Source organism: Diadema antillarum, unplaced genomic scaffold, assembly GCF_040938485.1.
Source record: "Diadema antillarum isolate AM-2024a unplaced genomic scaffold, OU_Dant_1.0 seq00000456_RagTag, whole genome shotgun sequence".
NCBI lineage: Eukaryota > Metazoa > Echinodermata > Echinoidea > Diadematoida > Diadematidae > Diadema > Diadema antillarum.
The window spans coordinates 176678-203102 of NW_027271428.1; the positions used below are offsets into that span (position 1 = coordinate 176678).

At 40.3% G+C, this 26425-nt stretch overlaps 1 protein-coding gene across 1 annotated transcript in view; it reads left to right on the forward strand.

Annotated features, from left to right (window-relative positions):
- Positions 1-23482, forward strand: part of LOC139732933 (molybdenum cofactor biosynthesis protein 1-like) — a 40013-nt gene extending 16531 nt beyond the window's left edge. Inside the window, exons 5-10 of the mRNA XM_071643769.1 lie at positions 5353-5486; positions 13064-13216; positions 14393-14503; positions 15222-15342; positions 20121-20168; positions 21403-23482. Coding sequence (XP_071499870.1) covers positions 5353-5486; positions 13064-13216; positions 14393-14503; positions 15222-15342; positions 20121-20168; positions 21403-22157 — 1322 coding nt within the window. The 3' untranslated portion in view covers positions 22158-23482. The remainder of the gene's footprint in view (positions 1-5352; positions 5487-13063; positions 13217-14392; positions 14504-15221; positions 15343-20120; positions 20169-21402) is intronic.
- Positions 23483-26425: the final 2943 nt, after the last annotated feature.

A 26425-nucleotide genomic window follows, 5' to 3' on the forward strand; every position in this document is an offset into this window, starting at 1 on the left:
AGGACACCTCCAAAGTGTTGGTTTTATGAACATTGACAGTGAACATTGGCATACAAAGAACAAGAATGAACGACCTGCAGGTCTTTTAATGTAGAGTACAAATATTTTTGCAGGTAGTTGATCAGACATTTTAGCGAGTTGTCAATTTTGTGCTATATGGTCTTTTCATCATCATGATAATTGCCAAGATGATCAGAAGAAAGTTTTGACTTTGACAAATTGTTTTGTTAAAATATATTGTTTGTAATATATCAAATCTCTTAGGAAAAAAAAAGTACAAGTATGATCACGATGGCATCAGGGCTCTGCAACAAGGAATAGTCACTGTAATTGTGCAACTCTAGAGTGCTTACTGTGGATAGTGCTTGCTGAGCAAATTTTTGTTTTCATTTTTGTCAAATTTTATCTCATTTTTATTTTGTGATTGAGGGTCTGTTCTCAAAATTATAGTATGCATTTAGCTTAAAATGTTGCACCATTGTATTTCCCTGTCCAAAAAACAACAACAAACAAACAAACAAACAAACAAACAAACAAACAAAGATGGATAGATTGCATTAAAAAATTGTATATAAAAAATTATTCAATTGTTTTGCTAGGAAAAAACAGACTTTTATTTGTTTGAAGAGAGAAAATGTCATGTTTTTTAAACTACTCCATTGACCCTAGAGTTCAACTTGTGGCAAAATGCATTGTTGGGCAAAATGGCTCTTGCGACAGCTGACTTTGCTTAATAGTCCTACACGAGTACCTGGTATGTTGCTGTCAATTTCAAGCATCATTATTTTCAATATTTCAAATTGCATTGTACAGTCGAGAAGTGCTTCGAAGAATACTAATTTGTCAACCTGCATTATATATAAAGATTTACATATCTAGTTTCATATCTACATACCCCAATGTTTCATTAGAAAAAGACCATGGATGATTGATGGCTCTATTTTATGAAGGGGGAAAATATGATGGTTCATTATGTGATGAGAAAGGAGCCATACAAGATTCACTTTCTCCATTTCCATTCTGCGTTGATATCACATTCAGGAATGTAATGGGGGCAGATACTGTACGATGAGTCGTACTTTTATGCAAGCCGAGAAAACTTGGTCAATCATGCGCCCGCAGGGAGGAAATATTGGGTCATGAGTAGACCCTGGAGAAGTCCATTAATGTTTCAAAGTGTGTAACAAAAATAAGTTCTTCCGAGATGTCATTTTCCTCTCTGGCACTTGTCACGCAGCATTTCCAATTTCCTCCCTGCATATTGATGAGTGCGGCTGTGCAAATTTGCGCGATCATCACAAGTTGTCGTGGGACACGTGAAATGAGCGCCGCAGGCTAGGTCGCTTCACCAGTCATTATATCGCGTCCCATTACCCGAAATGACATGTGGAATGATCGGTGCATGTGTGTGTATGGGGGGGGGGGGGGGGTGGGGTTAGGATGAAATGTCCACAGAGTGCCTGGCTACTGTTACTGTTGGTGGCCATTTTTTTTTGGGGGGGGGTGGGGGATTATTGACTTTTGTCCTTGTTTAATGTCTTCTTGTGTTTCATCTTGTAATAAAAGTGTGTCTGTAGGTTATTAGATAAATGGGTTTTTAGGATGAATGAAAAGGGTTAATTTTGGTCCAGTAATGAATGAATGGTAATCATCTGACTGATGTGTGATAAAGTGAGTGTGATCCGTGCCTGTGGATTTGATTGAAGAACAAAGTGCACCACTTTTCATTTTACGTTTGATTATTAATTAGCATTGCAAGATGTAGGGCTGGCAGGTCCCTACTTGACCAGACATTTTTAAAAAAAAATCAAAAAAATCCTGGTTTCATTTATAGACAGGTTAAAGACCTTATTCATATCCATTCATAGGTTATATGTTTTGTGGGATTTTAATTTTCCATGAGTCGACCGATATTTACAAAATAAACAATTCACAAAAGTGAAATTGCCTCTATTGACAGAAATACAGTTCATACACTGTAGGACGTAATAGTAAAGTAGGAAGTCACTAGTTTTTCTCTGAATGGAAGTGATACTGATATCTTGTTCCATTGACTTGATTACTTATTCAGCTACTCATAAAATCGTCCTTCCAACTCCTGACTCCATGAATATCATATATAGGAAAATATTTGGTGCATACGGTAATGTGTTCAACCGCAGCTGGATGTGATGAAAATTATGACAAAGGGAAAATATAGCGGTAAACACTTGCATGGAATATAACACAGATATTGCCCTTCTAGAGGTGTAATACAGCTCTTGACATCGACTGGGAGCAATATTTTTCCCAAGAGAAGATATTTGCCCTGAAGCGCACAGTGCCTAGGGAAAATATTGCCTCGAGGAGAAAATATAACACTCAAGGCGCTGTCAAGTGTTACTGTATACGCTATATATTTCGTGGGGGTTTTATTTTCGCAAATTTCGCGAGTCGGGAGCTATTCGCGAAATTAACAACACGCAAAAATATTACCTTCCAAAATGAATCCCTTGCCTTGATGATACGAACATTTCAGTACTAGTATACCATGTCACGGCTTATCGAACAGACCATACTGGCTAAGCTTGTTTACGTACATTAGCACGTCCATGTCGAGGGTACTTATGAATGCTGCAGAGAGCCAATCCATTATCGCAAGGGGACCACTCGTCAGAAATCTAGCGCGATGGACTTAACCACTTCAAAAATGTTGAATTCTAACTTATTAGTTCGCAGAGTTTGGTAAATTTTTTTCGTGTAGTGTATAACTAGTATCATTCTTATTTGCTAGTAAGTTGAAAATTCACACTTTCTTTGCCACTTCATATTTTCTCTGGTCCCCCAATCGCGAATTTAACCACTCGCGAAAATGTGTGACAGCGGCAATTCGCGAAAATTTATGTACGCGAAAATTATAGCGTATACAGTACATTGTATTACTGCTACTGTATAGACAAGGCAATTGTGTTTGTGACTGGTATATCATAATAATGGTCATTTTAGATACTCATAATTTTTATTATAGTGCCATCAGCAGCCAGTCAAAGTCTTAAATTATATTACCTGATGTGACGTTACTGCTTTACGATATGACAGATTTAGATCCTCTCTGCAATAGTCAAATGATTGCATTTTGACCACAATCATCATCAGTCAGTATTCATGTAGACCATTTGATATGAATTTGTGTCGCTTATTCTAGTGTTTTTATGCCTCTGCCACAAAGAGTCACTGGAGGCATTATGTTTTTGAGTTGTCTGTCCTTCCATAATCAGTTTTATGGACGACGTTACTTAAGATCTGTATTATTGAATTCAGATTCTCTGGGAAAACTCTTTTGGCCATAAGGTCAAAGATCAAGTAAAAATGCCCAAATTCAACTTTTCTTCTTCATATCTCAGAAATGGCCTAAGGTACATTGTCTCTTTATGAAACCTAGTACATAGACCCTCAATGTACTATTGATTCTCTTTGGAAGTTTTGGGTCATGAGGTCAATGATCAAGGGCCAAAGGTCTGGTTGAAATACTAAAATTATGTACTCTTTTCTGCTGAAATTACACTTTTTTCTCCATTCCCTGGAAATGGCTGAATGCGATGGTGATATACAGAACTTTGTAAATAGTGTAGTTAGACTTGGTATACACCTGTGAATTACCGCACCTACCGCACCGTGATTTTGTCAGAACGTGTTGGGCCATGAGGTCAAAAGTCAAGTGAAATATGCAAAAGTTTCTTATGCTAAAGTTTCACCTGTTTTTCATATTTTGAAAGTGACTCAAATTAATGTCATGAAAATTGGTGTATGATTACCAGGTATTCTGTATCATTTGCCAGTCATGTGAAATTGTTGTCCTACATCGGCAATATGTACTGTACACCTACAATGTATTAGGAAAATAATGCAATGTGGCAGAGGCATACCAGTTGCCATGGCGACATTTCTAGTTGTCTACTGTATCAATGTCACACATTGTAGTGGTGCTGAGAAAAAGCACCAAGGGAGTCGGTCCCCACATGAGGTATGCAAGCGTTCTGGCCATGGTGTGCTCTTTGTGACTACTAGGGCGCGCCAGGCAATATTTCTGGTGGAGCAGGATTTGGCATGACAACCTTCCCTTGCAGCACATCCCAGAGGGTATCTGTGCCACACCAAATTGTTGAGATAGTTCAAATATTACTCGTCCAACCCTGCCTGCTCGAGGTGTAGCCCGTTCATCCTGTATGGATTCCGTTCCCGCCATATCAAATGTTGTCTGCTACCCTGGGAGAAAAGGGCAAAATCATCTCCAGCACTTACTCGTGCCGTCATCTGCACAGATGTTCCTCCAATCTAATACAGAGTGATTACCTGGGTGTTTATTCACTGGGGAGGGGGATGATGTTGTTGATGTCTTTCCACGTGAGGTCCATTATGATGTCGGTTCATCAATAGAGTCATTCTTGTTAGGCTTGAAAACTCTCGAAATGAGGGTAAAGGTTTGCCTAGCAACTTTACCAGATTCCACAGGGAACTTCGCACGAAAACTTTCAAATCAGAATTCGAAGTGTCTAGCTTTACGCAAAACTTTGCAAGGTGTTGTGTAATTAGAATTTGACACCCAAAGCAGTAAACTTCCGCAGTTGCTTGTGTTAATATTCTATCCACTTTTTCTTTAAAGCCCTTGCTGGATTAGTAAACCAGGAATGCAGAGTTTTTCCAGAAACTGTGATCTTTATTTTAGAATCTACAGTTTTCATAGTAACCAGGACACGCAGTGTATAACTATGCAAGCCTCATGTCACAATTTATTTATTTATTTTTTTTTGGGGGGGGCAATGAAAATTGCCCTAATGAATGATATAGGGTATTTGGGTGAAAGCATAATTTGAGTACTGATATATAAATTTATATGATATGAGGCCACAGGGCAATAAAGTGGATTGAGAGGAGCAGTCTTGAGCAGAAATAGGAATTCAATTTAAAGCTGACCCTCTGGACAATTGATTCAAAACTAGGTCACAACATGCAAACTGACTCAATAATTGTAGCAATAAAGAATGCTGGTTCTACTATTTCTTCTATGTTTCCTATCAAAGAAGAAAGCATTCTAGCCAATAAAAAAGCGTAAGATAGTATGTGTCATGCCACATGGGATGGGCTGTACCATTCAATACAATCAGGCCAGTGCTTATTGTTTTCTGTGGATTGCGTGATGTGGATGTGTGAATTTTCCAAAATGAAAATTGCAGTGTGGGATTGAATCTCTCATTTCTCTGACAGAGAAGCAACTTGTGTTGATTTCATTACAGAAGAAGCTGATTGGTCCTTACATCAAAATCAATAATTTGTCCTCCTCCTTCCCCTCCTCATCCTCTCTTTCTTCCCTAGGTTGGCACCTCGTGATGCAAGGAATAGAGGCAGCGCTGGACCTCGGTTACGACCCGGTAAAGTTGAACTGCGTGGTCATGCGCGGCCTCAATGAAGACGAGCTCTGTGACTTTGTGGCCCTCACCGAACACAAGGTTAGTAATTTGGGGGAGGAGGAGGAGGAGGAGAAGGAGGACAGAAAGAGGGGAAACATATATATTGGAATAGGAGCAGGGCAGCAGTGGCATTCCATACCTAAGGAAAGTTTGAGGAATGGCTAAAGAGAAAAAAACAATGCCAAGTGTTATTAAAGGACAAGTTCACCTTCATAAACATAAGGATTGAGAGAATGTAGCAATATTAGTAGAACACATTGAAAGTTTGAGGAAAATCAGACAATCCGTTCAAAAGTTATGAATTTTTGAAGTTTTTGTGCAGTACCCGCTGGATGAGAAGACTACTGCAGTGTATGAATAACTTAGATGTCACATGCGTACAACAATATAAGGAAAATATAAAGAGAATTTCACAAAATGCCATCTTTTGAAAAAAGTACACATTCCCCTGACTCGTTACCGACAAATGTTAAGAGTAATATTATTCCCCCTGCCTTTAGAAAGAGGCAAGTTGAGAGCTCTTTTATTATGCGAAAAAAAGTGAAAATATGTTGAATTTTCTTTTACATTTTCTTTATACTGTTGTACGCATATGACTCACAAGCTGTAGTAGTCTCCTCATCCAGCGGTTCCAACACAAAAATTTTAAAAATTCATAACTTTTGCATCGATTGTCCAATTTTCCTCAAACTTTCACTGATGTGTTCTACTAATATTGTTGCATTCTCTCAATCCTTATGTTTATGAAGGTGAACTTGTCCTTTAAATAGAAATATGATCAGTGAATATGATTCAAATAATATATGAAATAAGATTTGATATACTGTAGAAGTTGTTATTTTTGCCAGGGTGTGATTTTCCTGCATTTTGCTTATCACTGTTGGACCGCGAGGTAGGATTTGAGTCAATTTCCTTTTATAACTATTACTGGTATCTAAATCAAAAGGGATTAGATTTGACTACAATAGATGCAGCCAGCACTAAGGACCTACCACTGAAGGAACCCTTTAACATACAATGATTATTGCTGCTATACTAGATTGCAACACACCCAAGAGTCATGGATACGTCTTGTGTGTTGATGCAGTGAAAAGCCCTTGTTTTTCTCTCTGCTAATGAATCGTCATAGCGACAGCCGTACGTCACGTTAAGTGGTTCATTTCTTTCCCCCCACTCAAAGTAATTGCCAGCAAGACAAGATGTTCACTCAGTAGGGTGGCTCAGACGGTGGATTAGGAAAAAACAAATACTTTCTCATTTGAACTTTAAATGAAGAAGATTTCAATGCTTGCAGAGGAAAATATTTTTGGTAAGAATTTTTTTTTTTTTTCCTCAAGTCTTCATCACATGACATAATACATGTGGTGTGAGATTTCAGGATTATCAAAAGCATGATTTATATATTGATGCTGCCTCCAAACTTGCAGATACGTAAATATGGAAGAGAACAATAACACACACCTTTCAAATAATCATGCATTTTGTATGCTTTTAGTGGCATACTTTCCATAGCACTCTGTAGTACCCTGACATACTTTGTAAAGCAATCGGACTGTAAAGCATCATTTAACTAAGTGATAGAGTACATCTAGGCACTCGAAAACAAACACAAATAGCTATCTCTTTCCTCTGAACTACTGCGAACAATGCCCCAAGATCTCATGAAGAACAAACGATCAAGGCTCCATGGGGATACTCACTTACTGGCATATGTATCAACTCTATTCGGTCAATGCATAGATATACATAGCAGGGGCGGATATAGGAGTTCCACAAAGGGGAGGCGCCGTTACAAAATTAAAGGGGGTGCACCCCCATTTTTAATTTTTTTTTCTTTTGCGTCAACAAAAAATAAAGGGGGGGGGGCGCGCCTGGTGCATCCCCCTCTGGATCAGCCACTGCATTGCCATATATTTGCCATTGTGTTTGTTGTTTTTTTCCTTCTCAAACAAAGGTACCTCTCCAAGACTTGATGATTCTGTATAGCTTTTGAGTGTTGATTGATAACCTTTTGCAGGTTTTCAGTTCTTCATAAATGCTGTTCACTGATATCTTTTTGTATGTGCAAACACGTAATCATCCAGCAACATAGCTACTTTACATTTGAGTAGTGAGTCATACACTTGTATCTCTGTATTGTACATATTGCTGATGAGGAGCAAATAGTATTGATAAATTCATTTTTTTTAGTTTCTCTGCAGTGTTGATACATGGCACAATAATTTACACTTCTGTTAGGAGACATCAAAAACTCAGTTCTGGTCATTTTGGTACAAAATGATGTGAGGCATGTATTGTAATCATTGTCATTACACTTAATTTTACAATCATGCCACCCTCTACCCACTCCCCCCCCCCCCCCCTTCAAAAAAGAAGAAAAAAAGAAAGAAAATGGAACCTTTTTAAAGATTATGGTTGACCCAAAAAAGAGACCATGGATCATAGTGTGATCTTGAGTAGATAGCTGAATTCACATAAAGACCAAAATATTTGTAATCAAGTGGTAGGTATGTCAATAAACATGATATATCAGTTCAATATTTATGTAAATCCTATTGATTGTGTGTACCTACTCCTTATTATGCTGAAACGATGTTCAAACATAGAATACGGGTCTCAGTGAACTTGCTTTGTGTTATTTTTTTAGTACTGGCTGCTGCAGCTAGTCTGACATTCAATTACAAAATGCATTTATTGCATGAGTAATCATGCAAAGCACCATTTCAATGGTTTCTTTCCGTGAAGCATCATTACTGGAGTATTAAAACTCTAGCTGTACTGTAATGCAGCTGTAGGATAAATGACCATTTAGCTTTCTGTAAATGTGCAGTGATATACAAATCTTGGTGTATATACAACTATTTCACAGCCCAGTCACAAATTTAAATAGAATGAGTGAGAAAATCTTCCCCCAGCCATATTCTTTGAAAACTACACACAGGGATATTGGAACATGTTTAAAATAATGAGATTTTTTTTTTTCTGAAAAGATGAAAAATTGTTAGTAAAACATTTTTATGTTTGGAATCTCTTAGTCTGTAGACTATTCTGATGCTAAAGGGAATATTTGCTATTTTCTTTTTAAACTGCTTTCTAAAACGTTGACAGAATATCCTACTGCCACCAATTCAATATTTGAGAGGGCTACAGTTTTACAAGGATTTCCTTCACTACTATAATACAATGCATCATGCAAATTTTAACTGCAGTCTGACAAATATAACTGCAGTCATGAGAAAAATCTAAACTGCAGCAGTATCTCGGATCTCCCCAGTTTTCTGATTGCTAAAGATGTCCTGTCTGGCATAGATAAACTGTGGCTGTGTGATCCTGTGGTGTGTGTATATTATGTCCAGTCATCTTATATTGTTGATAGCCAGCATACAAAGGGACAAGGAAAAGGTCACAGTGGGAGTACTGGGAGGACAGACTCCTAGCCTCGCATTCCTTCACGGGGGTTTGCCTTCTTTGCTGGGGGACGGGATGCCTTCTTGCTCCTCCCGTTCTCGAGCTCTTCTCCTCTAGAGTTTGCGGTATCTCTGCTGTGCTCGCTTCATGGGATGGTGTGTCCATGTTCCTATCATTTATAAAGTTAAACATACCCATAGCGTAGGTAGACACTGATGAATAGATAGATGGTCGGTGGACTGGCAGTTTGGGAGTAGAAAGTACGATGCACCGAGCTATTCCTTTGGGATGGAGCTTTCAAAGTGAGATACTGGTTGTAAATAGAAAGCATTGCCCGGTGAATTCTTACAGCAATGCATGAAACTTTGCATAGTTTTATGAATTGTCTTCTTAGTAATGTAGTAATGCACTCATCTGTGGAATATCATGGGGTGGAGGGTTGGAGGGAGTTCAGGCAGAATTGGCTTATCATTACATTATACTTTGGTGGTTGTTAGCACATAGGGTTCCTATATGTTTATATTGACTAAGGACAAATTGTAATCATATATTCATTAATGGTTGTTCATAACTAGTCATAAAAAAACCTGAAAATATTTTTGATATTATATCACATTGATGAATGAAAAGAAAGAAACAAGGAAAGATACATTTGTATGTGGAATATATGTCTCCATTGGATAGAATGAACAACTATCTTCATTAGACGTTTGGACCAGTAATGCACTGAGATATTTTAAGTTAGGTTTTAAAACTTGGTTTTGTACAATGCACTTAGTACACTGAAGAAAAGTATGAGCACTATAAGAAAGTTGATTGTCAGAAGTTTTAATGACTTTCATCATTCTTTTTAATTGAAGCTGTATGCTTTGCTATATTGTCACTTGAACTTGTGGCATCCACTCCCCTCCCCCCCCCCCCCCCCACACATGCACACATTTTACAGAACCTGTGTATGTTGTACCACACCGCATCTTGTGTCCAACCATCACAGACACTTTCACATGCAGAATCAAGTCCCCTTTGCCCATTCTGCCTGTGCTCAAGAGAGAGTTGTGTACAGTACCTTGTGGCAACCAGTCTGACAGGATTACATGTGAACAGGGTAAAAAAAGTTGCAGAGGCCTTGGTGTATATTAGGAGGGAGGAGGCAGGGAGGGAGGGCCGCCTGTCCTTGCCTCTTCCCCTCCCCCATCACATATCCCTGTCACAGATGCTGCAATCCATTAGGGCAGCTCACATGCTTGATTTGATATCTAGGCACCAGTATTAAAGGGCCTGAGTGCCTGCCTGACCATGCACAGTAACCATGGCGGATTACCGATATGTAGCACATTACAACCCTGGACTTTGTCCCTGTCAGAACACAAACATAATCAAAGACTTATCAGCAAACACACCATCTCAAATGTTGGCAAATCGTAATGTGTGCAGTATAAGTAGCATTTTGTTTAGTCTGATTCCATTGATGAGTGTTTTAATGTAGTACTAGTTCATGCATCCTGTGAATCTGTATTCATTTCATGATCTTGCAGAACCCAGAGATGTACATGATAAAGGCCAAATTTTACTGCCACACTTCACAATTGGCTTTGTGAGTACTTAAATTCCAGGCAAAGGGCATAGCTGTGAATGAAAATCTTACCACAGTTTTTTTCCACTTCATTAGCCTAAACACAGTTTGAAATATCTGCTGAATCACGTCAGATAGGGACCATTTTGATGCCATGAGAAGGGATGAATGTCAACATAGCAAGCATTGTGTATACCCTCCATCACACACCTCTCTGAAATCAAACAAGAAAAGCCCCCTTTGAATTTACAGTGAATGGAATTTGTTTGTAACATGTAACATGCACAGGTTTGGGTTGTGGGTTGTTTTTTTTGCCATAGTAGTGTAGCTTTGATGTCTTTTTTTCACATAAAGCTAGGATTAACATCGTATCACTTAAAAGATGATTGGATTCTTGTTTCTGGTATCCCAGAATGTTGTGGAAAGTTAAAGAAGACTGAATTTCTCTTGAGGAAAAAAAAAACAGAGGACAGTTTGATACTTGAGATTGTACATAATGAGGTTAGCTACTTTGAAAGTCAGTAGCTTGCTGCAGTGGATGACATTTTGAATTTTATGAAAATTGCACCATAAAAAAACTATCACATAGCAGCAGTAGAGTATCAACCAATCAACTGTAAGGAGATTTTCTGTTGCTTTGGTAGTTACAAGTATTGTTGTAGCATAGGAAGAAAAACAAAGTGAGTCTGTCCATGGAAGTGTGGCCCCAAAGATTAAAACAGGAAAGAGAACAAGAAAAAAAAAATCAGTAATTTATGGATGATGTGCAGATAAGAAGGGCGTTGAGTTAGCTCAGTCAGAAACGCGTCTGCCTCACAATCCAGAGGACCCCGGTTCAAATCCTGAGTCCCACTGAGCAATGTTGTGTGTAATCATACCATCCCCTGTAGTAAGAGGCAAAACACTCTGTCCCTCAGATAGGACATAAAATAGAGGTCCCGTATATGAGAGAGTCACATCTCATGCACGTAAAAGATCCCGCTTCATTTATTCATCGCAAAGAGCAGGGTGTTTAACCCGTTGAAGTGGTCCCACCTCACATCCAACTGGACCCCATGGAAGACCAGCTATTGCAGCTGAATATAAAAAATGGGCTATCCAGCCATCTTCTCAGATGGAAATCAAACAAACAAAGCAAACAATCAGTATACTTTTCCTAGATATGCAATTTTTATTTAAGGGTGTGTGTAGACCCTGTTATTTGGAGACATTGCATTTCAGCAAAAGTACATAGACCTGAGTGTGCAGACAAAATTGAGGTCTCTGCCACTCAACACACACTAGCTGGAGTAACCCACACGGCCACGATGCACAGGGACTCCAACACAAACACAGCCTTGATGCACAAGACAAATAATTACCAAGCTCAGGAAAGTCTGCTGAACATACTTTGTGGAAACAGCACTTTACCAGCCACTGGTTCACCAGTCTCTTCCTCTTCTCTCTTTCTTTCTTTTTTTTTTTTTTTTTGTAAATGTTCTTTTCTGTAGTCTTCCTGCTTTTTTTTATAAAGGCCAAAGGTGACTTGAAAATGGTGGATTAATTGGAGTGCAGACTCCAGTCTGCAAAGGGCATGGTCCGTCCAGGTCTCTGCGATCATTAATCCCTGATTCGATGATGAATGGAAGATATCCCCAGTTTGCAAAGAGACCATCAGGACTCTTGATCAGAGTTAATGTTGTTGAATTGGCTTGGGAGACAAGGGAAGTGCTTCTTTTTTTTACTCCCTTCTTTTTCCGAAATGTATAGTATGTGAAATGGCTGCGTCAGCTATCTCAGGAGCACTTGAAATTGACTCATAGTTTCCTAACGTCTATACGATAAGGCATATATTCCAAGTGATGGGATAGTTGATCATGCTGACCTTTTTTCCCAGAGTGGAACCCAGCAAAATTATCAATTTTTGATAACCCGGCCAGGAGAATAGAGTGGTTGGTGAATAGTATCTAAGAAAGCATATACCGTACATGTACCTATGTTTGTAAGCTACACTACACTATGCATCTGTAGATTTGGATAGATACTATGTAGTCAACCTTAAATGGAAAAATAAAGTCCTGTCATGACATATACATTGTCATGAAAAGTTTTAGCTCAAATTGAAAAGTTTGAGCAGGCTCAGATAAGAGTGAAAGTTTCTTGTACTTTTTCTCAACATCTTGTCAGTTGTTATTTAATAACTTGAAAGAGTGGTTGTATTCTGCAAAATCGGAAGGTCCATCTGAGTTGCAAACTTTCGTGCTGGTACAATGTAGAATACATTCCCATTTGAAGTTTAATAGCTGTGTTTAAAAGTTATAAGTGTGTGTGATTAGAGCACGTTTTTACATGTATACGGTATTCAGCCATATAATCTTTGCGAGTTGAAAGTGTGTGTGTATATGTGTGTGTGTGTAATTAGAACATAGTTTTACATACGGTACTCAGCCACATAATCTTTGAAAGTTGTGTGTGTGTATGTATGTGTGTGTGATTAGAGCACAGTTTTACATACAGTATTCAGTCACATAATCTTTGAAAGTTATAAGTGTGTGTGTACATTGTATGCGTGTGATTAGTGTACAGTTTTACCTATTAAAAGTATTTAGTCGTATAATCTTCGAAAAACATTTCCCATTTTTCCACCCCCAATCAGGCCCTCGATGTTCGCTTCATAGAGTACATGCCATTCGACGGCAACCGATGGAACGACAAGAAGCTGTTCACCAAGGAAGAGATGGTGCATACGATACAAGAGAGGTGGCCTGACTTTGGTCCAGCAGAAAACATGCCAAATGATACGTCAGTGGTGAGTAGTAGATTGGCGCGGCATCAAACATCTGTTCAAGTACACGCAAAGACACACAGCTGCATAAACATGCAACATATGCAAACACACGCACACACATAATATATCTACATGGAAAGGTTGTCAAGTGTGAATTTGTCTTTGTGTCACATTTACACCACTAGTAGATCAATCCAAAGGTTGCTCAATAATAAGAAAAAAAAAAACACACACACATGCTGCGTCTTCTCTTAAAACTTCTTTACACACGGCTGTGTTCATTCACACCATGTAATCCCAGTACTCTTTCAATTGTTGTCTAATGGGTATTCTGAATGTATGTTTGCTCCTTTTTTATGGTGGGGGGGGGGGGGGGGGTTGGGGTTGGGGTGAAAAGGGGCTAGAGAAATAGCGAGGAAATGAGTGTTCCTAGCCTCATGTACCCACCTGCTCAGGAACTTGAGATATCAATACTTTTCATATCCATTGTTAACACTTCTGTTGCAGTATTCTCTGTTTGGACTCACACACACATGCACACGCACATGTACGTACATGTATGTTTACTTGATAAAATGCGTTTGGGTATTAGACCTTGTTTGAGAAAAGCCGAGGTCAAATCTTAATAGTAAAGATTATTTTCTGATCATATTCCATTTTCTCAATGATACAAGTGTATTCTCTCGTGGAATTTGAAAATTATTGGTGTATGTTTTGCAAGTGTATTATTTTAGCAAGTGGTTGAATTTGTGGTTAGGAATCATCACGATGGTGTTAGAAATAAGTAGAGAATACTTCGTCATCAATTTTGTTTAAATCACCTGACTCAATGAAATTGGTGAAAATGGCAACACCGTGAAGCACATGACATATACCGTAAGAAGTTCAGAGAAGTTCTGATGTTGGCACCGCACTTTTCTCCTGTAGCAGGTGCTCACTCCTCAATGCATCCTTTCTACCTAAGGTGCATAAATTGATATTTTGTAGGAAAGTGAGCCTTGTCATGTCTGGACTTTTTACATGTTAAAGTCCGGCTGAAGAGGTCCTTCTGGAGTTGTGTGTGCATGGTGGCTACGGGATTGATTCTTGTGAATATGGTAGTAACATAGAAGCACCTTTTTTGAGTGCCATGTCATGTTTGAAAGATACCATGTATCAAAATACTACCCACAATCATCTATCTGTATATATTGGCAGGCATATAGGGTACCTGGTTTCACTGGCCAGGTTGGTATCATAGCGTCCATGTCGAAGCCTTTCTGTGGGTCGTGTAACAGGTTACGGCTGACAGCTGACGGCAACCTCAAGGTGAGTCCAGTGAGCCAGCCAGCGAAAGATGACACTAATTTGTTTTCTTATCCACTTCCTTTGTTTTGTTCGAGATATCATAAAGAACCGTGGACAAGTTCATGTGCTGAGATAACATCACTTGAACGATTTCCTGTCAAGCAGTCAATCCATCAGTCAACCAATTTATGACCTGTTTTCCTTGTGATGTACAGGGCAGGCTTTAACATGCTTTTTACTATCTGTTTTACAATCTGGACTATTTAAGGCATTTAAACAGGACACCATTTCCTTGTGATGTACAGGATATGGCTTAACATGCTATTTAAAATCTCTTTGCAGTCTTGACATCTAAGCAGTAAACTGAAGTAATGAGATGATGGTGTTGAAAGAATGACATTTTGATTACATACAATTTCTATAGCACCAATTTCCACTCTGATTGAATGCTCAAGGCAGTTTTAAAGGAATATGCTACTCCATATTCAAGCTGAAATGTACAGTAAATCTAAAGGATTGAACAGTAAGCATTGCAAATAAAATCTGATTGTGAATACAAAATTGTATTGCAAAATTGTATTATGTAAACAAAGTTCAAAATTTTTCTTGAGGCTTCACCCATTGTGTTTATCCGAGAGTACTCCCTTACGTCAACTTGAATTAAGAGTGGCACTGTAATTCCACAGTGCGCAGTGCAACGCTTTCTGATGCCAGCTCTCGTGTGTTGCTATGGATACAGGTTTGTCTGTTTGGCAGCTCCGAGGTGTCGCTGCGAGACGCCATGAGGGAGGGCAAGTCGGACGAGGAACTGCTCCACATCGTCGGGGCGGCAGTAGGGAGGAAAAAGAAGCAACACGCAGGTGAGGTCATGTGACTCCTCCCTCCATTATTAGCTCACCTGAGCCAAAGGCTCAAGTGAGCTATTGCGATCGCCCTTCGTCCAGCGTGCGTCGTGCGTCGTCCGTCGTCCGTCATCCGTCGTGCGTAAACTTTTTACATATTCATCTTCTTCTTGAAAACCCCAAGACCGATTTTCATCAAACTTGGCAGGTAGCATCCCTAGGGGGTTAGGAACTCAATTTTGTTAAAATGGGCACCATGCCCCACCCAGGGGGCCCCCAGGGGGGCCCAAACCCCCCAAAATTAAGGAATCTGTGAAAATCTTCTTCTCTAGAACCAGAAGTAATAGAGCTAAGTTAATACTATGAGTTAGTACATTGATGACTGTAGTTTCAAGTTTGTTCATGGCAGAATCAGGGGTGCCCCCCTTGGGACCCAGGGGAGGGGGGTGGGGAGGGGTTCTAATGGGGCCTAAATTGTACATTTTCATCTTCTTCTTGAGAACCCCATGACCCATTTTCACCAAACTTGGCAGGTTGCATCCCTAGGGGGTTAGGAACTCAATTTGTTAAAATGGGCACCGTGCCCCTCCCAGGGGGCCCCTAGGGGGCCCAAACCCCCCAAAATTAAGGAATCTGTGAAAATCTTCTTCTCTAGAACCAGAAGTAATAGAGCTAAGTTAATACTATGAGTTAGTACATTGATGACTGTAGTTTCAAGTTTGTTCATGGCAGAATCAGGGGTGCCCCCCTTGGGACCCAGGGGAGGGGGGGTGGGGAGGGGTTCTAATGGGGCCTAAATTGTACATTTTCATCTTCTTCTTGAGAACCCCATGACCCATTTCCACCAAACTTGGCAGGTTGCATCCCTAGGGGGTTAGGAACTCCATTTGTTAAAATGGGCACCGTGCCCCTCCCAGGGGGCCCCTAGGGGGCCCAAACCCCCCAAAATTAAGGAATCTGTAAAAATCTTCTTCTCTAGAACCAGAAGTGATAGAGCGAAGTTGATACTATGAGTTAGTACATTGATGACTGTAGTTTAAGTTTGTTCATGGCAGAATCAGGGGTGCCCCCCTTGTGACCCAGGGGAGGGGGGTGAGGAGGGGTCCTAATGGGGCCTAAATTGTACATTTTTATCTTCTTCTTGAGAACCCCATGACCCATTTTCACCAAACTTGGCAGGTAGCATCCCTAGGGGATTAGGAACTCAATTTGTTAAAATGGGCCCCGTGCCCTTCCCAGGGGGCCCCTAGGGGTCCCAAACCCCCCAAAATTAAGGAATCTGTAAAAATCTTCTTCTCTAGAACCAGAAGTGATAGAGCTAAGTTAATACTATGAGTTAGTACATTAATGACTGTAGTTTCAAGTTTGTTCATAGGAGATCCAGGGGTGCCCCTTTTGGGGGTAGGAGGGGGGGGGGGGGGTGGTTGGGAAGGTCCAAATGGGGGCCTGAATTGTACATTTTCATCTTCTTCCTGAAAACCTCATAATGGATTTTCGTCAAACTTGGCAGGTAGCATCCCTAGGGGGTCAGGATCTCAATTTATCAAAATGGGCACCATGCCCCACCCAGAGGGCCCCAGGGGGCCCCAATCCCCCCAAATTAAGGAATCTTAAAAAAATTTGGGCCCTTATTGTACATTTTCATCTTCTACTTGAGAATGCCTGGTCAAATTTTGGTAGAGCTGTGAATAATTTAGATTAGTGACTGCGTGAAAGGTGAACTTGCGATACTCAGGTGAGCGCTAGACCCGCGGGTCTCTTGTTATCTTTCTGATACCCTCTCACATAGAATGACAATTTCCATCCATACTCACTGCAGTTTTCAGTAGAGGTCAATGAAGCACTGTTTAGTATTTGCGTTTAACACTTTGAGCAAGGAGGTTTAAGAGATGGATTTCCAACTAGCTGTAATTATTCAAACAGTTGTCACTTTTCTATTGATGTACAAAAGAATTCCACAGGTGCATCTGTGCCTTTGATGACGGGGTTTGATGCCGCCGTCTTGCTGAGCAATCTGAAGGTTCATTTTGAACGTTAACTTAATGTTGGCTATATTTTGCTTGTTTATCTATCAAATGAAACAAAATCTCACTTAATGATAAAGCTCATTAAACAAAGGTCAATCTTTTTCAAGAAATGTGTGCAAAAGTGTAAATCAGAGCTGTATCATGTGAAAGTGTTTAAAACTGTACACTCCTGGAAAGCCGGTTTTATCACTTTTCCACTTAATTCCTCCAAATAAAACTGATACGGAATAATCTTCGAGTATAATTCTATATTAATAGATATATCAGATTACTGGCCGGGCACGGCCAGTCGAGTAATTTTCATTTTCATTTCATCATTTTTTGCGCAATTTCTATTCACGCATCCCCTTGTCTTTACCATTACATACCACCTATCTTTTATAAGTAGGGATAGCGAAAAGTAAGTACCATCACAAAGACATATTTTCGTTAGAAAGTGGCTGATGATTATGCAATGAGAAATGAGTCAATTGTCTTCCTATCTGCGCGGCAGATCCAGTTTGCCACATGCTTCAAATACTTTCGAGTGGCGGCATCGAATGTGACTTCAAAGGAAATACGACAGTTGTGACTCCATTCTCTTGAACCTCCTTGCTTTGAGTGCCAGTTGGTACAGAAAACCCATAGCATTGTACACACTGCCCAAAGTCCCTAGCTCATAAAGGGTTAATGCCCACACACTACCCCATGAGAGGAGAGGCATTTTCATGGTGAACTGTTGTGCCCCATGTCTCTGCTAATGTATTATACATGATGAGAGACCCTGATGATATGTTGTGATTAAATCACACTGTATCATGCGTGTTCCCAATCTTTTTAAAAATACACACACAAAAAAAACCCTCACAAATTATACATGGCTTCTTCATAGATATACGAATGCTTATTTTGCTGTCCCTGCTCCCTTTCAAGGCAGCACAGAACCATGAATTAGATGTTTATCTCATTTTTTCATTGTTATGTGCCGTTGGGACCGTGCTGCCGCATCATGTCATGCATTCATGAATTTATCCTAACCCTCTGTAGTATATGAATACAGGCATGGAGATTTACATATTTCACATATTTTCAGGTACCAGTATGCAGTATTATCAGGTAACTGTATGGAAAAGGCAGCAGACTATTGGGAACCTATTCTTATCAAAATTTAGACCCCGTTTACAGGGTGGGGCCGGGCTCGGCCGCGGCCGTGCCCGGCCTCAGTTGCGCGGCCGAGCCTTGCAATTTTGTCTGTTTACACTGCTGGGCTCGGCCGCGCTTTTAATTCAAACCTTTCAATATTTTGTCGTAGTGGCGCTCTGCTTGTAAACAAACGCAATTTGGTATAGCCTGGTTTTCAGACCCTTTGCCAACTGGATTCCGTGGCGACGAAGTTGCCGTTCGGACAAAGGCCTTTGCCGAAGGAAAAATCCTTTGCAGGACAAAACCACCTTAAACTCTACTAGTTTTCCACGTTGAGGAGGTTAATATCGTGAATAGCGAAATAGTACGGGCAGAGGGTCTGGAAGGCAGACTAAAATTGGCCGCGCATTTGGCCCAGTTTGCGTTTACACCAAGAAGAGGCCGGGCTCGGCCGCGGCTCGGCCGCGGCCGAGACCACCTCCAGAGCGAGGCCAAATGCGAGGCCAATTTTGGCCTCGCATTTGGCCTTTTGCGCGTGTACACTGAAGCAGGGCTGGGCTCGGCCACGGCCGAGCCTCGCACTGTAAACGGGGTCCTGTACATGTAAGTGGAAAAAAAAATACTGTGGAAAAGAAAAATAAACAAAGGACAGAATGAAAATTAGAATCATAAAATTTGATCTATATTCACGAATGTCCTTCAGAGGGGTACATTTGTAGGCATTTTATAATAGCTGTATCTCTGTACAGACAAACCCAAATTATTGGTGTGAATTGCTGCTGGGGGATTGAAATTATTATTGTCCCTATGTTCAGACGATCCCCCGCTTCGCGGGAGCAGTTTGGAGAGTTTTACAGTCGACCGTCCACACGTGCATTGAAATTCCCCACTGAAAGGGGGACAAAATCATGGCTGGTGGTTTCAGCTGTGTGTTACGTAGGTCACCGTATGTGGCGCTGTTGGGCACGCGATTGCAAATTTATATGATTGCCTGATTCACCACCACATTTCGAGCATGCGCACTTATGAGGAAAACAGCTGCGTGAGAGATCAAGGTCAGTCCCCTGCCAGAATTTTGTTGCCAAACTCGACAAGCTCACCAGGGGAGCAGAGAATGTCCCACCGAGCATTCACACGTTAGGATTGCCGGGAGGATTGCCGGGGAAAGTCCTGGCAAACGGGACATTCCCTGCGAAGCGGGGGATTGTCTGAACGCAGTGATACGCGGTATACTTTGATGCCCTATGCAGCAGAGATTGAATTCTATTCTCATGTGCCTTATGTGCGTCTCTATCTTGCATATTGTGACATTTGTGTCAAAATGTATCATGATGATCATTGTTATGATGTGGGAAGGAATAAGTCCTCCTCCTTCTCCCGTATCATTGACCAGTTTTATGCCAGTGATGCGTGAAATACAGTAATGTGATGTCAGTTCAACATATATCATGTTGTGATGGTGTATGTGATATTGTATGTCAATATGTTTCAGATTCAGTTCCCAATTCCAATTTTTGGACCGTCTCTGTGTGTACTTGTAATATATTACCTGTTTATTTGTTGTTATGTCCAAATGTACAAAGAATTTCCATCATGGATAATATAGTAAATCAGTCTAATTAGTCTTTCTTCGTCATCTCCTCCCAGGTATGTTCAAGATTGCAAGGATGCAGAACAGGCCGATGATCCTCATTGGTGGGTGACCTGTTCCTTCATCCCCCTCAGTCTATAGGTACGGCAGGACAATGACCTCTATTAGCCATTTGGCTCCCCCCATCCCCTTCATATGCTTTTCACTTTTTGTGTTTATGTGTGTGTGTGTCATTGCCATGCCATACTTCCATAATTTTATAGTTGATGAAAATTACCTCTTTAATTTATGTTTTGTATTGTTCTTTTTTTCTAACTACATCTCTTAACTGAAGATTTTTCTCTGTTTTCTAAACAGCATGTTATATACATTTAACATGGTTGTGGTGTAACTTCTAGTGAGGTAACCTTTCGTTGTAATGATTTCATCATCAGCATGTATCAGTTGAAATTTCCTTTTGAGATTAAATGAAGCTATGCAATGATTGTTGGGTGATGAAGAATTTTGATGAGCTTAGTTTTCATTTCCCAAGTGCCAATAATGTGAAATGTGAATCAATCATAGACATTTGCTGTTCCCAAATACCAGTGATACTGTCAATGCATTTTCTGCATTCATTTGAACAAGTGTGTAGAATGATGAATTTGTGTTGTTGTTTTAAACAAAAAGCATTTCCACTTTAGAGCTCTTTTTTACTTTGTCCTTTACTCGGTAAAATAGCTGATTAAAACTCCTACTAGAAAACTATATTCATGTAGTTAAGTGTGATGATCTTTCTCTGGCACCTGGGACATAAATTTGGCCTCCATACATCTGTACTATTGTCACAGATGGGCAATGTTATGTATCATTGATTGCACTTGACATTTTTAACTGGAAAATGTTCTTCAATTGTAGCTCACAATCAAGAAAAAAAGTGGCACAAATTTTGCCCTGTTCATGTCAATTGTTATTCTGGCTTTGACATATCAGTGACGTGTCTTAATGAGAGGATATGCTTTTCTTTGAATCTCGACTAGCTATCTCATTATACCCCTGTCATGTGCTGCCATTAAGAGAGATTAACAGTTTGTCCATCCCTTGAACCAGCATCCATCCCTCTCTCTGTCCCTAATGGCATCCACCTAACCATCCGTCCATCCTTCCATATCAAGTTTATTTTAGAATGGAAGAAATATCTTTAGTGTCTAATTTGCCACTGGCAGTATAGCAGATTATTCTCACAGTGAAATGGCATGTATTTGCTAGGGTGGCATAAAGAAGTTTGAAGCATGTTGTATCTTTGCAAAACTTACCAATGTCATCTCTTGTTTATCTCTTTTCTTTCATTCGCATTAGATTTGTCTCCCAAGGAGATTGTGCCAAGAGTAACATCATACAAATTTAATCAAGTAAATTTAGCGTTAAGGAAACTGTGCCAGCGCACGCGTACCAGTACTCAGTCCCTGTTCTCAAATTGCCATGATCCAAGTGGAGTCGCGAGGCACCTCTTGCAGGCAGTGTGTTTTCACACGTCGCAAACCACAGAGACCGAAGACGGAGACTCCACCTCCGATCCTGGCCAAGCGTCTGCGAGGCTGACCCATGTGGACGACTCGGGACGGGCAGAGATGGTGGACGTCAGCGGGAAGGACGTGACGGTGCGCGAGGCCGTCGCGTCGGGGAGGATAAGGTTGGGACATGAGGCCTTCCGACTTGTCCGGGAGAACAAGATGGCCAAGGGGGACGTGCTTCGCGTCGCTCAATTAGCGGGGATCATGGCAGCCAAGCAGACCAGCACCCTCATCCCCCTCTGCCACAACATTCCCATCCAGAAAGTGGACGTCCAGCTGAGCCTTGAGGCAGAGTCCAGCAGCGTCCACATCACATCCCGGGCCAAGTCGGTGGGCCGGACCGGGGTAGAGATGGAAGCCCTGACGGCGGTGTCGGTCGCCGCGCTCACGGTCTACGACATGTGCAAAGCGGTCTCCCATGAAATGACGATCGATGGCATCCGCCTCGAGGCAAAGACAGGAGGACAGCGGGGAGACTTCCATCGAGATGCCAGGGATGGAAAGGAACCAAGTAACATGACGTCTGATAAATTCACATGAATGTGCTTTGATATCTGACAAATATCTAACACAGCCAACTAACTCTCTCAGTATGCTAGTAATAAGCAGTGCGTTTGTGTTAGGGTTAACAAACTATTGCAGGAATTGACTTCATATGCTGTGTTTCTTTCTCCCAGGCATTTCTTTCTTAATCACCCTTGGTGCTTATTTGCTGATGCAAATGATTCCGTGGAAGGGAGGGGGAATGAATACAGTGTGTGCCAACATTTTTCTGTTTTTCCAATATCAAAATGCAGATTTCAAACTATCATAAACTGCATATTGATATACCCATCATTTAGAATAAATATTCAGAAATGGTTGGCTTTATATGCAATTTTCCCCAATACTTCTGGGAAAGGTTATCAAAAGATGAGAATGTTATATTTTCTTTTCAGAGCATGATATCAGGTCATGATTCATAACCAATCAATGTGCCCAAAATAGAGAGATGTATGACGTCTCTGGTTTGCTTGTTTGTTTGAGTTTTGTGATATTTCTGGCATTTGTCTTTAGACAATTATGGAATGAATGTTTTGTGCTAGTGGTCAGCCAGCCATGGGTCAGTAGACCAGAGAGAGTGATGTCTTGGTCAATGCCACTTGAATATGATTACCCCACCCCCAGGTTCGGGTAGTAATTTCTGTTTTTATATGTCAGTCTTTTGATGTGTGGTAGAGCTTGCCTAAAGGACATAAGATGCAGTTCATTCAACAATGACAAGGAAAAATGTTTTGCTGATTGTAAAAGCAGTGAAAGCTCACCACTGTTTATATGTTTATTTTTTGTTGTTGTTTTTAGGGGTAAAGTGTGATAAAGCAGCAAAAGATAAAAAGAAAAGTTACCAGTACTCTGATTAAAACAGTACTCAGCCTAATGCATTGAAGAGAGTATCATGTTATTCTTTGTATGATAACAGTTATGACTTATCCTACTGCAGAGTATTAGACTCTGAGCCATTTTTGTAAGGGACATATGCACTGCCACACACAAAAAAGGAGAAACAATTTTGTTTTTGGACATTCTAGTCTTTCGTTGGAAGATGAAAGGTAACTGCTAGTATGTGAGCAAAAAAAAAAATTGCAATCAAAAAACACTTCCCAGGAGTGAACTTTTTTAAACTCAGCAACTTTATTCAATTTATTTATTTTATTTTTTATTTTTTTGTCTATGTAAAAGCTCGTCCTCCAGCATGTCAGTTCAAATCTGGTTTTTGGTCACATGGTATCCACCCTCGGATGGGGAATCTTCGTTTCTACACCACTGATCTCTATATAAGAATCACATTTATCACTGGCCTCCACTCTAAGATGGCATCAAGTTGCACATGTGCAGTTAACCCCCCCCCCCCCCCAAAAAAAAAAAAAAAAAAAAAAAAAAAAACAGCGGCAACAACAACAACAAACAACTAAACATATTCTTGTTTTTCCTACTGTGCATTTCCGGGGGTGGGGGGATTGAAAATTTGAATTGAAAGTGCCCCTATGTATCAGAATGCATTTTTACAGGTACAAAATATGAAATGCTGGGATTCCAGTTGATGTACTAGAATCTGTTTTATGAATATACTATGTGACAGACAGGTACGGTACATATTAAAAAGGTGTTAATTACAAATTGACAAATGAAAAAAAAAATACTTTGCTTTTATAAGTGATGGGCAGCAATGGAATGCCCATTTCTGTATATGCTCACACAAGCTTAAATCTGTGATTTTTAGAGACTGCCCAAATAGGCATACAAATGCCATGCTAAAGGCACTGAGTACATCCTGTGCATCAACTGTACTGTTTTGAATCACTGTTGGATGAGTAACTGGGTACTTGGAATAGGTTTGATTATGAAAGTGAAAGGTACATGGAGCATTACAAGAGAAATCACTTTGGGAAATTTTGCTGAGCACTTTATTTTGATAAGCACAAGACCGTGACAAAAAATGTTGTGACAGCTTGCACAGAAACTTTGGGGCAGTATTGTGCAACGAAGTCATAAAGATTGGCATCAAATGTGTGCAAAATATAGAGGAATTATTTCTCAAAGAGAAAATTGCTCCAAAAAAAAAAAGAGAAAAAAAAAATATGTATACTGTTTTTATGCCTCCGCACAAAGTGTCACCAGAGGCGATATTGTAGTTTGTTACCCGAAGCGAAATAACTTGACATTGTCCAGTTGTGGTCAAGTAAAGTTACAATAATGCTGCTTTGAAGTATTAACATATTATCTGCTTGATTGTAACATTCTGTTAGACTTTTTGTAGACCCATATGGTTCCTTGTAAGCAATGGGTTATGTAATGATGTTTTGTTTTTTTCACCTGTGTATTAAAGGTTCTTCTGTTGGTTGTGTAGATTTTGCTGCTACACAGTAACCAAAGTTAGTTGATCTTGTGCACAGTAAATGCAGTGGCATGAACAATTTTTCAGATAACCTACCTCCAAGGCTGTCAGCTGTTTTGTTTGCAAGCTTTAGCAAGGTACAGGTTAGAGTACATCCCCCTCCCCAATACATCAGCCTTTGGTGAGACTAATCCCCATATTGTAATTTCTAGCATGGGTTTGCTTCACTTCTTACATTGATGGTTACATCCCTGTACATAAAATGCAATGGACTTTCCTGAACCCCTGAACCCTGTCACTTTCTTGGTTTAAAAGAAATTTTTTAAAATGCATGTTATACGATGCATGCATGGCACGCTGTGCTAGCAGTAGCGTGTGCTTCAGTGCACTGCAGTGTAGTGGCTAGCGCCGCTAGCTCCAGCACCAAAATAATTTCCACTTTTTAGCAACCCAGTGTACAACCTTTTTAATAAAATAAATAATTCAACAAAATGGCTGATTATCATTTGGTACACTGGGATACCATTTATGTCATCATATACTAGTCTCTGTAGTAAATGTGTTCTTCTACCCTGACTTCTATTATGTGAACTATATACATGTATGAGTGGATTTTGTACAGGGAAGTGCATATTGTATTGCTGTTGACTACTTTTAGAGCTCAAATTCTAGCTGGTAGCCTTGAAAGTGCCTTCAGTGCATTTTGATGAATGCTACTATTGGTAGTCTTTACACTTGTCATCTCTGAGATTCACCTCAGAATCATGTTGTAGTTCCAGTAGCTAGTGTATGGCCGTGGTATTGGATGTCATCTGCCGAGCCCAGCTCCACTGTTCACATTTGCAGATTAGCTTGTTCGTTTGCAATTGACAAATACCAGCCCTCAAATATTATTAGAACTTGTCAGTTCAAGTATGTTGTTGGTATTTGTATTGCATATTGCAATGCATAGGAGACTCACTCACCAGTGTGTGCATAACCCATGCGAAAGCAACCCCATAGCAAACTTAAACGAATGCACTTCACATGTCTGTAAACATGATTTTTGCCTGGGAGCATTATCAAGACTACTGTACGCGCTGAAATTTTCGAGGTGGTTTTATTTTCACGAATTTCGCGAATCACCTTTGAACCATGAAAATTACAACGCACAAATAGCTAAGCTCAGTTAGACCCTTGCAACCGCAAAATTATCAACACGCGAAAATGTCCTCCAAGTGGCAATTCACGAAAATATCTGTACGTAAAAATTTCAGCTCGTACAGTATTCTGTTTTGGAGATGGATATATATGTGTGGCATTCCGATTCTTCTTCGTCATCATTTATCTCGAACAAAGTATCTGTGGTTGAATCTAATCTTATTTGACATGTATCAAATGCGATCATTTTTTTTTTTTTGGGGGGGGGGCATTAAAATTCCAGCATTGTTCCGCTGACTTTGCAGTGGTGTAAAGATTACACTAGTCATTGGAAGTGACATCAATGATCGGTTATCACTTGCGTTAAGGCCACCGCACACTACACGATCAGACTGGTCTTAAAGTCTTAAGCCAAGCTGGGTCTTAAGACCAGTCGTACGACCGGACACCGCACACTATACGACCCGACTGTAAAAGCGCGCGCACTGCGTGCGCTTGCATTTTACCGCATTGTGAATGGCTGAAAGCCTACGACCAGTCGTAGAAATTCAACATTTCAAATCTCTACGACTGGCGCTAAGACCCAGTAGTACGACCAGAAACTGGCAAGACTGTGACGTCACACTTCTAGTCTTAAGGTCTTAAGACCGGTGAATCGGGGCAAAATCGTGTAGTGTGCGGCGGGCTTTAATTTGACCGTGTGAGTTGGAGTTTGATGTACAGCAGTTATTTGGGAGATAACACCAGCACCAAACTTGAAATCACTCATTTGCAGTAGGGCAACTCCCAGCTG